At 36.1% G+C, this 14,577-nt stretch overlaps 1 protein-coding gene and 1 pseudogene across 2 annotated transcripts; one reads left to right on the top strand and one right to left on the bottom strand.

Moving 5' to 3' along the window:
* Positions 1–4,713, top strand: LOC147401928 (GTP cyclohydrolase 1-like; annotated as a pseudogene). The gene is made up of 2 exons (XR_015178758.1): positions 1–503; positions 3,401–4,713. The product of XR_015178758.1 is annotated as a GTP cyclohydrolase 1-like (transcript).
* Positions 4,714–6,408: 1,695 nt separating this feature from the next.
* On the bottom strand, positions 6,409–11,536 carry LOC147401927 (wound-responsive protein-like protein). The gene is made up of 2 exons (XM_086443415.1): positions 11,349–11,536; positions 6,409–6,623 (listed from the first exon to the last, which is right to left on the bottom strand). The coding sequence occupies exons 1-2, from the start codon at positions 11,417–11,419 to the stop codon at positions 6,551–6,553; spliced, it is 144 nt and encodes a 47-aa protein (XP_086299541.1). The 5' UTR covers positions 11,420–11,536; the 3' UTR covers positions 6,409–6,550.
* Between the last annotated feature and the right edge of the window lie 3,041 nt (positions 11,537–14,577).

Here is a 14,577-nt window from a genome sequence, read left to right as displayed (position 1 = left end):
TCTGTTTTATTTTTCTTTCCTTCTTTTCATTTGGGTACCTCAGAATCTAAATCTTCATCCAGTTTCAGTACTGGGTCTGTCGTTTGATTTTATTTCTCTCAGTTTCAGGCCTTGGTCTGTTATTTGATTTGATTTCTCTATTTTTTATTTATTGGGTACCTTGGGTTCTCAGTTCTCTTCTTTTTCGTGTTTTTTCAATTGGGTTGGTTTTGGATTCAATGGGTTTGCATCGATTCTCCTGAATTTTGGTTCTCAACTGTGTGATTTGTGTGCCTATCCATCAAAATGGGTGATTTGGATGAAGAGCATTTGAATGGAGAGCTGAAAGACGGAGTGAAACTGAAATTGGGATGTCTAGAAGAAGGGGGAAGAATCGAAGACCATTGCAGCAATCAAAGACGCCGTCAAGGTTCTGCTGTAGGGTTTGGGAGAGGATTTCAATAGAGAAGGTCTCAAGAAGACCCCATTTAGTGACGCCAAGGCCCTCCTTGAAGGAACCAAAGGTATAAATCCTTTGCTTTCTTTGTCGAACTAGTTCCTGATTCAATGCCTTTTAAATGAAATTCAAACTCATATGAACTACTATTGTATATCAATCTTATACTGAATTACATGGATTTCCTTTTTGTATGATACTCCTATCTAATTGATAGCAGTTTACCATTATTCATGATTCGAAGGGACAGCATGAATGCTTATGTTAAGTTGTTTACAGAGTAGCTTTATTTCTTTCATTTTATGGCAAGTGTTCACGAAGTTGTGCTACTTCATTTACTATTTTGAAGGGATTTTGTGCCTTCTGCATCTTTATTCCGTTTTCACATGTAACAATGAAGGGAGTGTCTTCGACCTTTTTCATGTGGTATAGATCTGGATATGACCCCACAAAGCTGGTTTGTGTGTTTTATAACCTGTTGAACCCATTTCTTTTTTGTAGCTCAGGCCACATTAGTGGTCCTACATAGTAGGATAGGGTCAAATTGAGTGTTTCTAGCAGCAATGAGGAACAAAAGGAAGTTACTTAAGGGATATTTATTCTTTGGATGGGCATGGTGGAAGGTATGTGGTTTTGATCAAAAATAATAAAAAATCCAAATACACATGCTTTGACAAAAGATGTAACTCTTATTGTGAATTCTGGTCCTGTGTTCTTGATACCCATAGACCATAATCGGCAGTAGAATGTAAAAGAAAGAAAAATTGGAAGAACTTATCGGTGACTGAGGCACGGGGAAGTTATGGTCCTTAAAACCAAATTTGCACATCTTTAGGATTGTATCCACAGTGCAAAAGGCTCCAGCGGTTGGTTTCCAAGATTCAACAGTCACGAACCTGCTAGTTGTGCACTCAAAAATAGCATGCCTACAATGAACTCGATCAGGCCAGTACGAACAACAATGTACTGTAGAGAAGATGAGAGCAAAAAACAAGAATTTGTTCTTTGTTTATGTGTATTCTGAATTGAAGGGAAGATGAAAGGGAGATAAGAATGTATTCTGTTCTATGTTTGTGTTTTGTGTTGTTCTATATACAATTAGCCCTAGGGGCTGACCTCTTTTATAGAGCAGTACTGGACCAACAGATTAGAACTTAATGAGCCCAACAGTCCAATACATAATGACAATGGTCGACCATTGTAATGTTTGGGCTTTAAGAAAAGATCTGTTAACAGAATGTTGTCATAAGAGAACGTTAATTTAACGGTTTGGAGATCTAATGGTTCAAGAAGATGAAGGATTAACGACTGGGATTAAACAAAATGAACAAAGGAATTTTGATTAAAAAGAACCTCAATTAAGACCCAAACTCAAGTCCCGCCCGACGCGTGCATATGAGAGTTATTGTGCACGCATTAAGGTTTTCTGGCAGATTAGCCCCAAACACAATGAGTTGCAGTTTCACGGTGCCTTGGACCCCCATGTCCGTGCGAGACCTACTCTCTTTCTCACTCACATCCAAGCAAGAGGGAGAGTGAGATCCTTTATTATTTGAACACTACTCTTGTATTTATTTGATGTGGGACTAAAGTTTTGAAGAGTTGGCTTTACAACTCTCACAAGCTAGAAAGCAAAGACAATCTTTGACTTTCAACTTGTACATAAAAGAAAAAAGTTCTTTAGCTTTAGGTTTCATAAATAAGGAAAACTCTATACAACTAATACTCAAGAGGTCTTGAGTTCAATTCTTGTCCCCAACACAATGCAATAATAAAAACTATGAATCTAACAACAACCCTAGGTAGAGTTTAATTGCAAAATAGGACCATGTTGCTTAACCAGAATAAGGACCAGATAATTATGCTGACTGATAATGATGGCGATGACAACAATGATGTGGTGGTAGTGGTGTGAAGAGATATCAGTTCCTGATTCGTTCCCAAAGTAATCTACAAAGGTAGACCCCATTTGTTAGGATGGTCTTCATCAACATGTATGCTATCTGCATGGTACAATGCTTGAGTAAGGAAATATTTTCCATATATGGTATGCATGTCAGATTATCTATACAAACAAAACCTTATCTCAAAGAGTTAGGGTCTGCTAAACGAATCATGTTCCACTATTCTACTCTGTCCAAAGCCATATCTTCTTTTATTGAGAGTGAGTATGTATGACTGGTTATAATTTTTTTATTTTAATCGGAATTAGAAACTTTGAGCTTCTCCTAATTTTTTGAAGTGGATATAGACTTAATTTTGGCAACAAAAAAATATATTTTACCAATTTTGTCTATTTGAAATTATTTAATTGTTGATTTCTATTTCATGCATCTCTTAGGCCTTGTATATAATCTTAGAAAATTCTTTTTTAGAAAAAATTCCTCAAAAGATGATTTCAATTGTTTTGGAATTTTGAAAAGATTTTCACTGAGTAGAAATTTCTTTTTAACAAAATATTTAATAGTTTCTTAGCTTACATACAAAACCTCAGTGTCGAGCTATAATATACATTCCTTCTTTACTATAAGATACTTGTACAGGCACATCAGCATATGAGACCTTTTGAGACAAGGCTTCGAGATAATATAATAGGATATATTTTCAGCCAATATGGACCCATGACACCTGCAAAAAGATTTTTATTTGTTTATTTGTTTATTTATTTATTTGGGATTTAACCCATGACAATTAACACCTACTTTACAATAAGAAAAAAAAAAAAAAAAAAGCTTACATCAAGCCATGTTACCTGGATGCTTCAAAATGGGTGTTGTATGTACTAATGTATTTATGTGCATGTGTACCTGTGTCTGTGCATGATACAAACATTTTGGTCTGCAATCCTCAATCCTGATGTGGTTAGTGTAAACTCTTTGTAGAGTAATTCTGATTATGACTTCTCATGAAGAGGTTTGATTTCACTCATTTATCTATCAAACGCGTTTGTCTCTGCTCTTTCAGGCTATAAACAAAAGGTTAAGGACATAGTTGAAGGTGCACTATTTCCAGAAGCCGGTTTGGATGGTGGAGTCAGCAATGCAAGAGGAACCGGTGGACTCGTAGCTGTCCGAGACCTTGACCTTTTCTCATACTGCGAATCTTGCTTGCTCCCATTCCAAGTCCAATGCCATGTGGGCTAGGTCCCATCCCGTCAACGGGTTATTGGCTTAAGCAAGCTCTCCAAAGTAGCCAGATGTATATGCCAAGAGGCTTCAAGACCAACAGCGTCTAGCAGATGAAGTATGTATGGCTTTGCACAATGGAATCAAGTTGGCAGGTGTTGCTGTTGTCCTCCAATGTTGGCACATTTAATTCCAGGAAGTAGAATGGAGCTCTCCCAATCCAAGTCACCACCCTTGGTTGAAGATCTCAGTCTTCTCTCATTCGGGAGTTTTTGAACATGAAAATGAAAACATTTGGGGAGATTTTCGAGCACTTTTGAAGTTAAGAGGTGTAAAAGTGGAAAAAAATCATACCCAATGCTCTTCTAGTCAGCATTGGTGCCCATATAGGTCTCTGGATGAGGCTTGCAATGGGCATATAAGCACCCGGATACCATCGAGGGCAGATCCCATGGTTGCAGTGATATCCGTGATTCGCCATTCTTTGGGTGAGGACCTATTAAGGACAGAGCTTTTGGGCACACCCCATCATTTTGTTCAGTGGTTGACGAACTTTAAGAGATCTAATCTTGAGATGAAGTCAACTTGTTTCAATTCTGATAGAACGGGTCATCTTAAACCTAGACCGCATAGTTGTGACCGAGGTGAGTTACATTCTGAGCTGAACATACCCTTTTGGTCTCAATGTGAGCATCATCTCCTACCGTTCCATGGTATGGTACACATAGGATACTTACATGCAGAGAGAGCCGAACCCAAAGTAAGATCCATATAGCAGTTGATCGTACATTTCCATGGTTGGAAGCTTCAAGTACAGGAAAGGCTCACTAGGCGGATTGCGGAGACAGTTTCTTCTGTGTTGGGTGGAGATTTGATGGTGGTTGTGGAAGCCAACCATATTTGGATGATCTCGAGGGGGATCAAAAAGGTGGGAAGTAGTACCGCCACCATAGCTATATTGGGTTGTTTTTTTATTGACCCAACCGTGAAGGCAATGTTTCTAGAGACTATTTCAAATGGTACTTCTGGAGGATGACGAGTTCCTATATATCATTCTTTCGAAAAGTTTGCCTACTTTCTTTTTGTTTTCCTATTTGTTTTGTTGGTCTTCGCGGTTGTGCGGGGAAGAAATATTAAACAGACCCTATCGTGGATGTCTGGATGTCGATCTGGGATTTATTCAAGTTTTCTGTTGGTGTAGGACTAGGAGTTCACACTTGTACTTGGAGGCAGCACGGGTATTAGCAGTTGAGAATCCATTTGCTTTTCCCCCCTTTTTTGGCCTTCACTTGTACCTTAAAACCTTCTGAAAAAGGAGGGAAATTTTGGTTTATTATCTCTGTGTAGCATTATTTTGTGTTTGCAACTCGACACTGATTCTCATAGCTCTACATGACTAAAACAGGCTTGCTTTGTGACAACACCAAAATATTAAAGGTGACAACTAGCTTAGTTGATAAATTCTATAGGTGCCATTGATACCATAGACTTGGGTTTAAATAACTACCCTCAATCGAGTTACTGATCTCGTTAAAAAGAAACCTACAGACCAGTAACGCCAAAATTTTGAGAAGGTGCAAGCTGGCTTGGTTGGTAAAATGTACACACCCTCACATGAGCTAATGATCACAAGCTTACCCAGTGACAACACCAGAAGAATTTTTTAAGTGCCAAGTAGCCTAATTAGTAAAGTTTGTGAGTGTCGCCTTCATCCTAGCTATTGATCTCATTAAAAAGATGCTTACTTGGTTGGGGGAAAAAAATTAGGCTCAGACCCAGGGCTGACTTAGTTAACAGATTATAAAGCAACTTTGAGATTTTGGGTTCAAGTCCAATTTATCCATCCAATGTGGTGGAAGGAATTTTTGAATGGATATAATCATATTAAGCTTATAACTTCTCTTGTTGTTCTTTATTTTTTGGCTTGATTATAACTTCTCTTCAAGGTAAATTTTAATATCACAACAACATCTAGTATAAATAGTCCATTGCATAGAATTCCTTTTTGCGTTGATTAAGGCACCCAAGCTAAAGAGAATGGTAGACTAGCATATCAACCCAACGAGGCAGAATGTGCTTGAACTACTAAAATGGACTGATGAAAATATCATAAAATCATAAAACGTGGTTTAAACTTTCATAGCCTCAGAAAATGTTTTAAGGCATCCTGATTATGACCAAGTCTGAAAGATACCAAAATATTGATGTTCAGAAATATTGGATCAATTTTTAAAATTTTCTGAGAATATTTTGAGCTCAATCATCTTGATTTTTCTCCTAACCAAAATATTGCCACAAGAAGAGATTTTAAATCTTGACCGTAACAGTGTTAGTCTTTGACAAATAAATTTCATTTGAAGATCTACAGCAATTATTATCTTAGCATAAAGATATTAAATTTATCCCGCATGGAGCCATAAACAGTATGCAACCTTGTTGGGTTCTTGAAGACGACATTTAGCCAAATGTGATCTAAGGGGGGTCTGCAAGACTGGGTGAGACATGAGGCCCAACCATCCCTGTAGTGATTTTCTCGTGCACGCAATCTTTATTTTGCAGGAAATCCATTATAAGAAGAAATAGATCTTACCAACAAAATATGTTCCAGGCAAAATCAGTCACCCATAAGACAATTTCAGAAACTGGGTAATTTGCATACACCCCATGTCCTTCAATTCATGGTAGTGGTTTGTTTTTTTCCTCATTATGGGCATAATAAGTGCAACTTGACCATGAGTCAAGCTTTTATGCGCACCAACAACACTGCTCATATTTGACAAATACAGATCACAAACTCAAAAACCACCACTAAACAGTATATATAGAGAAAAAGCAAAATTTAAAATCCATGTCTTAAAAGTTTGCTATATTCATGATCGAACAGATTGCTCGCTTACCCATATATATATCCAATATAGCCAAAGTTCAGTCTTTTCACCTCCAAACACACTAAGTCTACATCATTCATTCGTCAATATAGCTAACTCTGTTATTCAGTCATTACAGGCTTATTCTCATTAGCTTTAGGCCTCTGCTCCTTGGGCTTCTGCTCTTCCATTTTCCTGCAAAATCCAACAAAATTACATCTTGTCCCCAACAAAGGGAGAAAAAGAGAAACCACTTTCATCACACACTAATATGCAATTATTTTTCATAGATATTGTAATCATGTAGAAAAAGTTGGTATGATAGCTTCAAAATTGTGTGAGTAACTGATTAGGATAAGAAAAAAAAATGGCAATTACTTTTCATAGTTCAACTTAGTTATTCAAGTAACTAAAAAAGTTGACTTAGTTCAACTTTTATTGAACTAACATGAGAGGGACAAAGAAATTACATAGGATCCTTGTAGGTTTGGGGTTTGGTGCATCAAGGAAAAGATGGTTTTAAATATACAGAGAACATCAATACACAGCTATCTTGGCGGATTGAAACATAGCTGTAATGTCTTGTCAGAATCATGTTTTAAGGCACATTTTACTATCTATTTCACTCAAGAGAACATAAATACACAGCTACCTTGGCGGATTGAAACATAGATGTAATTTCCTGTCAGATTCATGATAAAGATTCTTCATTACTCTTATGGTATGTTTGATTGCACATGGAAAATAGGGTGGAAAATCAATTTCCATGGAAAATGACATTTTTCAAGTGTTTGATTGCACATGGAAATAGAAATTCATTTTCCACCCCAATCAAAAAGTCCACTAAAACATGGATTTCACTTTCCCACCCATATGAGTGGGAAAGTGAAATCCACCCATATTTTCTAGGGGTGCACATTGGATTGGGTAAATCCGAGATCCGAACCAATCCGAAGCTTTTGGATTGGTTCGGACTAAACGCACCCACGGTTCGAGTACGGATCGAAGAAAAAAAATCCGATTAATTTGGTTCGGTTCCGGATTAGGATATAATAGAACCGAACCAATCCAAAAACCGAACCAATTATATATATATATATATATATATATATATATGTATATATAATTATTTAAAAAATAAAAATTTCGGTTTTTTATTTCTTTCTTCTTCTTCCTTTTAATTTTTTTATTATCCCAAAGTCCACGTTTAAAAAAAGTCCTACTTGTTTTTATGGTTTGAAGATTGGAGGAGATAGAATGCTTGGATTGAGGAAGAAGGTATCTATCTTCAATAAGTATGAGAACCGAGAACCGATCCGAACCGATCCGAACCAAGATTGGATTGGATTGGTTCGGTTCTATAGGGTAATTGGATTGGTTCGGTTTCAAATTTGTAGAACCGATCATGTTTGGTTCGGTTCCAATTTTGTCAAAATCCGAACCAATCCGAACCATGTGCACCCCTAATATTTTTCATCTCCAATTCTTCCCCACTCATATCTTCTTCTTTTCTACCACCACCATTACACTAACCTCGTTGTCATCGTCATCACCGTCGCCGTCGTCACCATCGTCGTCGCCATCACCGTCACCGTCTCTACATCACCATCTCCGGCCACCTTCTCTCTCTCTATCTCTCTTCTTCTCCTTCTTCTCCATCCCTCACCTCCTCCGCTACCACCACCACCACGTTTTCCCCCCATCTTCTTCCTCACTTACCTCAGGCGCCACCATCACCATCACCATTATGGTCTCCCTTCTTCTTCCTTACTTACCTCCACCGCCACCACATCCTCCCCCCTCCATCTTCCTCCTCATCTTCTTTTCTTCTTTTTTCTCATATTTTTTCTATGATTTTATCCAAGTAAAATCAAACAATGGAATTTGATTTTCCAACCCTACCTATTTCCCACCACTATTTTTCCATGGATTTCAAATTCCATGGAAAGTCACTTTCCATGCAATCAAACATACCCTTAGTTCTTGGGATTTCACCCTAGAACTAGTTTTTTAACATAAACTCTAGGTTTGTGTGTTCTACCCCACATCAACAATGATGATAGATATGTGCATTCAGTACCACAAATGGTTTGATGTAACACGCATGTAGCAACTTCAAGTCCTTTTACAAACAACTCCAACTACTTTATCAACCTCTCAACATCTCTAAGTTGAGCAATGCCATCAACATTGACTTATTCCTTAATTCAACTTGATCATGTGGTCCACCTCTTTTCTAGTTGGTAGATTTTTAAGCAACTCAAGTGGCGTGACATCCTTGAACTCTTTCAATCACCTTAGAAACTATTTCCTTCATGTTCTCTTCCTTTGAACTCCTTTAAAAAGTTATCTTTTCAATCATACTCCTTTTCAACACTTTTTTAAGTTGCAAGCATGGTTTTCATATTCCATCGCACATGTGCATATGTTATTTTGGTCAATAACTCATATGTCATCATTATGAACATTATGTGCATGTGCTTTTTTATTTAAAAATAGATTGTCCTAATATGCAGCATGTTGTTGTGCGATTGCATATGCGTACAACATGGTTGCAAGGAAAATGTCACCTTGAAACCCTCCCTACTGCCAAGCACCATAAAAATCAAGACTAGAGAAACCTCATCCATGATGCAAACAAAGTTCACAAAGGGCAAAAACGAAACCTTGAACTAGCCCAAAAACTCTATTCCAAGCACTACTTTAGTCATTCATAAGAATCTAAACAATACCACTCATAGTCAACCTCAAACCACCCCAAATCTATGGTAACTACTTAGGGCAATTGTGTTGTCCAAACTGTAACATGTGTTACTAATATTCAATATTTCTAGTCTGCACATTGAGCCCATTGCTAACTTGAGCATGATATTAACCAATACTCACCAAAGTCGCAACTCGAGAAACGTGATATTAACTCATTCTTCTCATAGTCCGGAGTACCCGATCAAGCCCTCCCGCAATCATAGGACCCCACCTCATGGGCCAACCCACCTAGCTTGGAGCTGCTCCCGCATCATTCACACGCTGAGAAAACTTAAGCACGGGACTTGCTTTGATGCATTACACTAACCAATATTCCACAAATGTCTTAAACTGGTGAGATAAGTGAGATTAATTCCTTTAACTCATAATCAAGAGTACCCGATCAAGCCCTCCCCTTCAATGGACCCCCGTCTCATGGGCCACCTCCACCAATGGACCCCACCTCATGGGCCCTCATCATAATTAGGTTGGACCTTTAAATCAACCTTTCATTGTATTGAGAATTGCATAATTGGCATGCTACATTCCTTAGTCGTCTTCTAACCAAGCTCGGCATAAGTACATTGAGATCCTCTCCTTCATAAATAAAAGGATTGATTCTAGGTTTCAAATTGCCTTTTCATACACATCGTTCCACTTCTTGACATTTTGCCTCCAAACTACTTCCCACCTTTGTGGAAACATTATAGGATTTGAGCTTGGAAGAGCCAATCTTCTTGAATTCAACAAGTTGGCCAGCTATTGCAATGTCCATCCCAACTCATTTATGCCATTAAACGCATGTTTCATCCACATTTGAAGCTCTTCCGTGAAATAGAATAGTAGTCTTTCAAATGAACATCGATCTCAAGAAAACAAGTAGAGAATTTTTTTTCTCCGGAAGTTGCACAAGAGAATTGATTTGCTTTGGTCTTCCACGACCACAAACACCATGACAATCTAACAAGCTTAAGACAGCAAACCCTTCATTCAACACAAAAAAAAAAAGTTCCATTGCCACTCAACCCAGGCTCATAATCACATTGTTCTATAACTATGGTACTCTCGCATTCAACATATACAGAGAAGAGTTATTTGTCCCTAAAGAGCTTCTTGAGTACACGACAAAAAACCTAGAAAGATGGAAATGAAAAACTTTACTAAAAAAAGAGTTGTTACGTATGCCCGAAGTGCATTTTAGCTAAGAACACTTCCCTCTTACATAGGAAACTAAAGATACAATCAATGGCTAGGATTGATCCATACGTCACAGGCCCAATGAAAGAACCCTCTAGAAATCCTACAATTCATCATCTCTCAATAAGACTTCCCAAAAACCTACCTCCTTTTGGAACTCTCTAGACATGTCACACTTTTTTACCATCCTCAACAATTCTACCATACAATATAATATAGAAAACTCTAGTCTACAAGATTTATAATCTAGAAACTCCTAGATGTAAGCTAAAACCTCTAATTGACAACCTTACGTGACATGTCAAATACATGTTTAAAATTAAATTTTATGAATTTTACTTTTTCTTTTTTATTTCTTTTCTTGACACAACATGCTCCCGCTGTTACTGTGAAGAATAGTCCCAAGAAGTGAATGGAGTAGCCCTAATAGGTGATAAAATTAGGGAAGTCAATAGAAATGGTTTGATCATGTACAAACCCTATTGGTTTCCACACTATTTCCCATTAGGGTTAGCATTCAAAAAAAAAAAGGTTAGGCAAGCATTCACCTTGTACATTTTCAAAATATCTAAAAACAATCAAACTTCAGCTCAATAGATACAACAATTGGACGATCAATTTGAGCTAAACTAGACTGAAATTGGTGTATTAGGGTTGGTTAGCAATCAAAAATCAAACAGGAAGAAAAAAAAGTCCAAGTCAATAAATAAAACAATTGCATTATAAATTTAACCTAAACCCATCATGCATCATCAACGCCACTATTCAGGGAACCAAACCCTAGATCCTTTACCAACCACCACTAACCCTCAAAGATCAGATTAGGGCACAAAGAAAATGACAACTAAAATCCTCGCATGGATTACTTAACATCAATCCCAAAAAATACCGAAAATCTAAATAAGAACAAACTGAAACATACATATATTAGTCGAATTTAAAGAACTAAAAGCATGATTGTTGTTGGATCATAAATACCTCTTATCAGAGGCTCCGCCCTTCTGGCTGAGGAAGGATCTGAAGAGGGGGGAATTGACGTCGTAGATCATTGTGACTCTGTTGATGCAAATCAATTTCCTGAAACCCTAGCTTTGAAAACCCTAATAGATTCTTTGAACAACGCAATCGACGAGTAGACTGTAGCGATGTATTTAATGTGATAGATAGGGTTTCGCAAACTATAAATATGAATATTAAAATTACTAGACGAAAATACCCTTCTACATTTAAAAAAGGACGCATGAGTGATTGATTACCTAAAATATGTCATGGACTCATCGTGAGTGTTCACTGAATGGATCGGATCCGAATTGTTAATATTGGGTTGAGATTTGGGAACCATTGAACAGGATATGGATAGTGCTGGCAACGGATCTGTTCGGTACCAAATCAGTATCACTCCAATATTGATCCGAAAATTTTTAAACATGTACTTGATCCGATCAGATTAATGAATATGTGAATTGAATCCGATCCATTTCATTCATCCTTTATCTGAAATTGATCAGAGCACATGCCGTATTTTCAAATTGTCAATGTTCAAAAAATTTAAAACTACATATAAAATTTAAAAAAATCTACTTTTCCAATATAACTATAAAGGAAAATTGAAAAGATTAAAATATTTTATTTATATGTATTAATATGAAATTAAGAATAATAAAAAAATATTAAAATATGTTCGGATCGGATTTTTTTCGGAGGGCATGGGATACATTCAAATGCAATCCAAAATTGTTGCAGATCTAAGATTTCAATCCAAATTTTCATGTTTTGTCAAACCAGAATAATTTGGACATCGAGCATATTTCGGATCATTGCCAACCCTAGATATGGATATGGGTCCTCTTCGATCATTTTCAAAATTATTGAGTACTTCCTAATCTTTGAGTGGAGAATAATGGTTGGACCTTTCCAAGACCGTTTCAATCACCCTTAATTGGTTGGAGTTATCAAATCGCAATCGAACCATAATCACCCTTAATATTGGAATGAATCGTAATAATCTTACTACCCCACGTGGCACACTCAATCAACTCTCCTGGCGTGACAAGTTTGGGAGCCGTAAGTTTGTAGGCCTTGAGAAACAAAACTGCACTTCCCCTTAACACGTGTATCTCGAGGGAATCGTGTATCCTGAGGCATACAAATCCACGATTCCTAAACTTGTCACATCGGGAGAGTCAATTGAGTGTGCCACGTGGGGTAGTTATAGTATGACGACTCTATTGGAATTGAGATCAATATTTAAGATTGTCACAGTTCTCTCAATCCTCGAGCCAAGAAGTGTGATTGAAGTTGTCAAAATCCTCTCAAACGTCACTTAGAAATCAAAATCGAGATGAAGATTGTCAAAAGACACTCTAATTTTTGAAAGAAAAAAATTGGACAGAGACCACCCTTCAACATTGGAATTGGTATCAAGATTGTCATAATTATCCCTGATCCATACATGACAAAAAAAAAAAAACCCTCGGAGATTATAGTTAAACCTGGTTAAGAATGATTAGATGTATCAAATTTGTGTTAAATAGTCATGAAATTCCTTTCTTAGTTAAAGGTACTATTGAACTTGTTTGTGTACATGCGATGTTCTTGATCAACCTTACGTGAGTATCTGTAATCACATGTGAGACACAAACATAGTCGTATTTGATATTACTTTCATGACATGTAAATAACTTCTATGAAAATACTTACGTGTGAAATGTGAATGGTTTTTGCCTTACTTTTGCATCACAAAAGTTTGTTTGGTAATGTCAACCATGATTTAAAATATCATATGGATTGAATGTTCGGTTAATAAAAAAATTGATACAATATCGGCCTATATATTCAATAAATTCCTAAAACATTTAATGTTTCGAGGTCAATGTTTCATATCAATCTGGACTAATACTGATACGTATCAACCTATACATTCTGATATCTTAAACCATGATGTCAGCTACATAAGTCCTCAACCAACTAAAAGTGATTGATTAATAAATGATTAATACGTCAATCGAGAAAGCAGCTGTTTTTTATAAGATTAACATATGTGCAGACCAAGTCAAATTCCTTAGCTAATAATATCTTCCACTTAGATCAATCCTCAAGATTGCAAGCCTTGGATTCAAAAAGAGGGGTGATGTCTCGCTTTTGACTTATGGAATAAGTAAATTAAACAACAATTAAAGGTAAGTGTATTTCACTATCGTCGTACAAGATGGTTCCCACTTACTCTACGCGTCTTAAATTATTTCACCAAGTTGTACTAAAATCAAGTTCAATAGTCTTTCATTTCCTGTTGATTCTATTAAGTCTGCCCCTTTGATTGTGATTTCATTAAATAGTAGTAAAGGACACTAAGAATTAATCTCGCTAATCCATTCATGCACATAGTAGCTAGATGACATGACATTTGAGGTTAAACTATAACCTCGTCAAAGAAACACAATCTTAAAATACATATTGAATCTATTTATTGAAAACATGTACCAGAGAAAATCTCATCATCAAAATTTAAGAAACGCAATCTTCAAATTCATCTTGAATCTATATTTTTATTCATATTAAAACATTTATCAAAGAAAATCTTTCCATAAAATTTTATATTATTCAAAGAGTTTGATTATCAAATTTATTTATTTAAGAAAATCTTTCCACACTTGGACAAGCAAAATCTGAATCCATTGGGTTGAACCCGACCTCAGGTCAGGTTTAAGCATAGTTAGCTTGGGTTCAACTTTGGGCAACAAAAAAAAAAAAAAAAAAATGACTTGAGTCAAATCGAGTTGGGTTTAGGCATGGGTATCAACAAACCCGTTTTGCCTAAATCCGAACTTAATATGATCATAATTTAAAAATATTTATTATATTTTGAATTTTTTTTTTAATTCATAATTTATATTTCAATATGTATGTTTTATATTAAGTCTAATATATGATTATTTTTATTAGATAAATAATTACTTTTATTATAAATATTTTTGTTTAAGTGTAATATCATATTGTCATACAATTATTATATTATATTTTTAAATATAAAAAAATGATTATTTTAATTAATGATATTGTTATTCTTCTTCTCTCTTCTTTAAATTTACTTATAATTTAATGTATATAAATTTTCAAACACATTTTTAAGAATCAATACTAAATTACCGATTATTAATGGAGAATGAATTAACCCGACTTAGATTAAGTTCCCGAGGTCGGATTGGTG

Source organism: Akebia trifoliata, chromosome 5 (genome assembly GCF_017979445.1).
Source record: "Akebia trifoliata isolate Shusen 1 chromosome 5, ASM1797944v1, whole genome shotgun sequence".
NCBI classification, from domain to species: Eukaryota; Viridiplantae; Streptophyta; class Magnoliopsida; order Ranunculales; family Lardizabalaceae; genus Akebia; species Akebia trifoliata.
The sequence above is the reverse complement of the archived record's forward strand: the minus strand, read 5'-3'. Positions and strand labels throughout refer to the sequence as shown.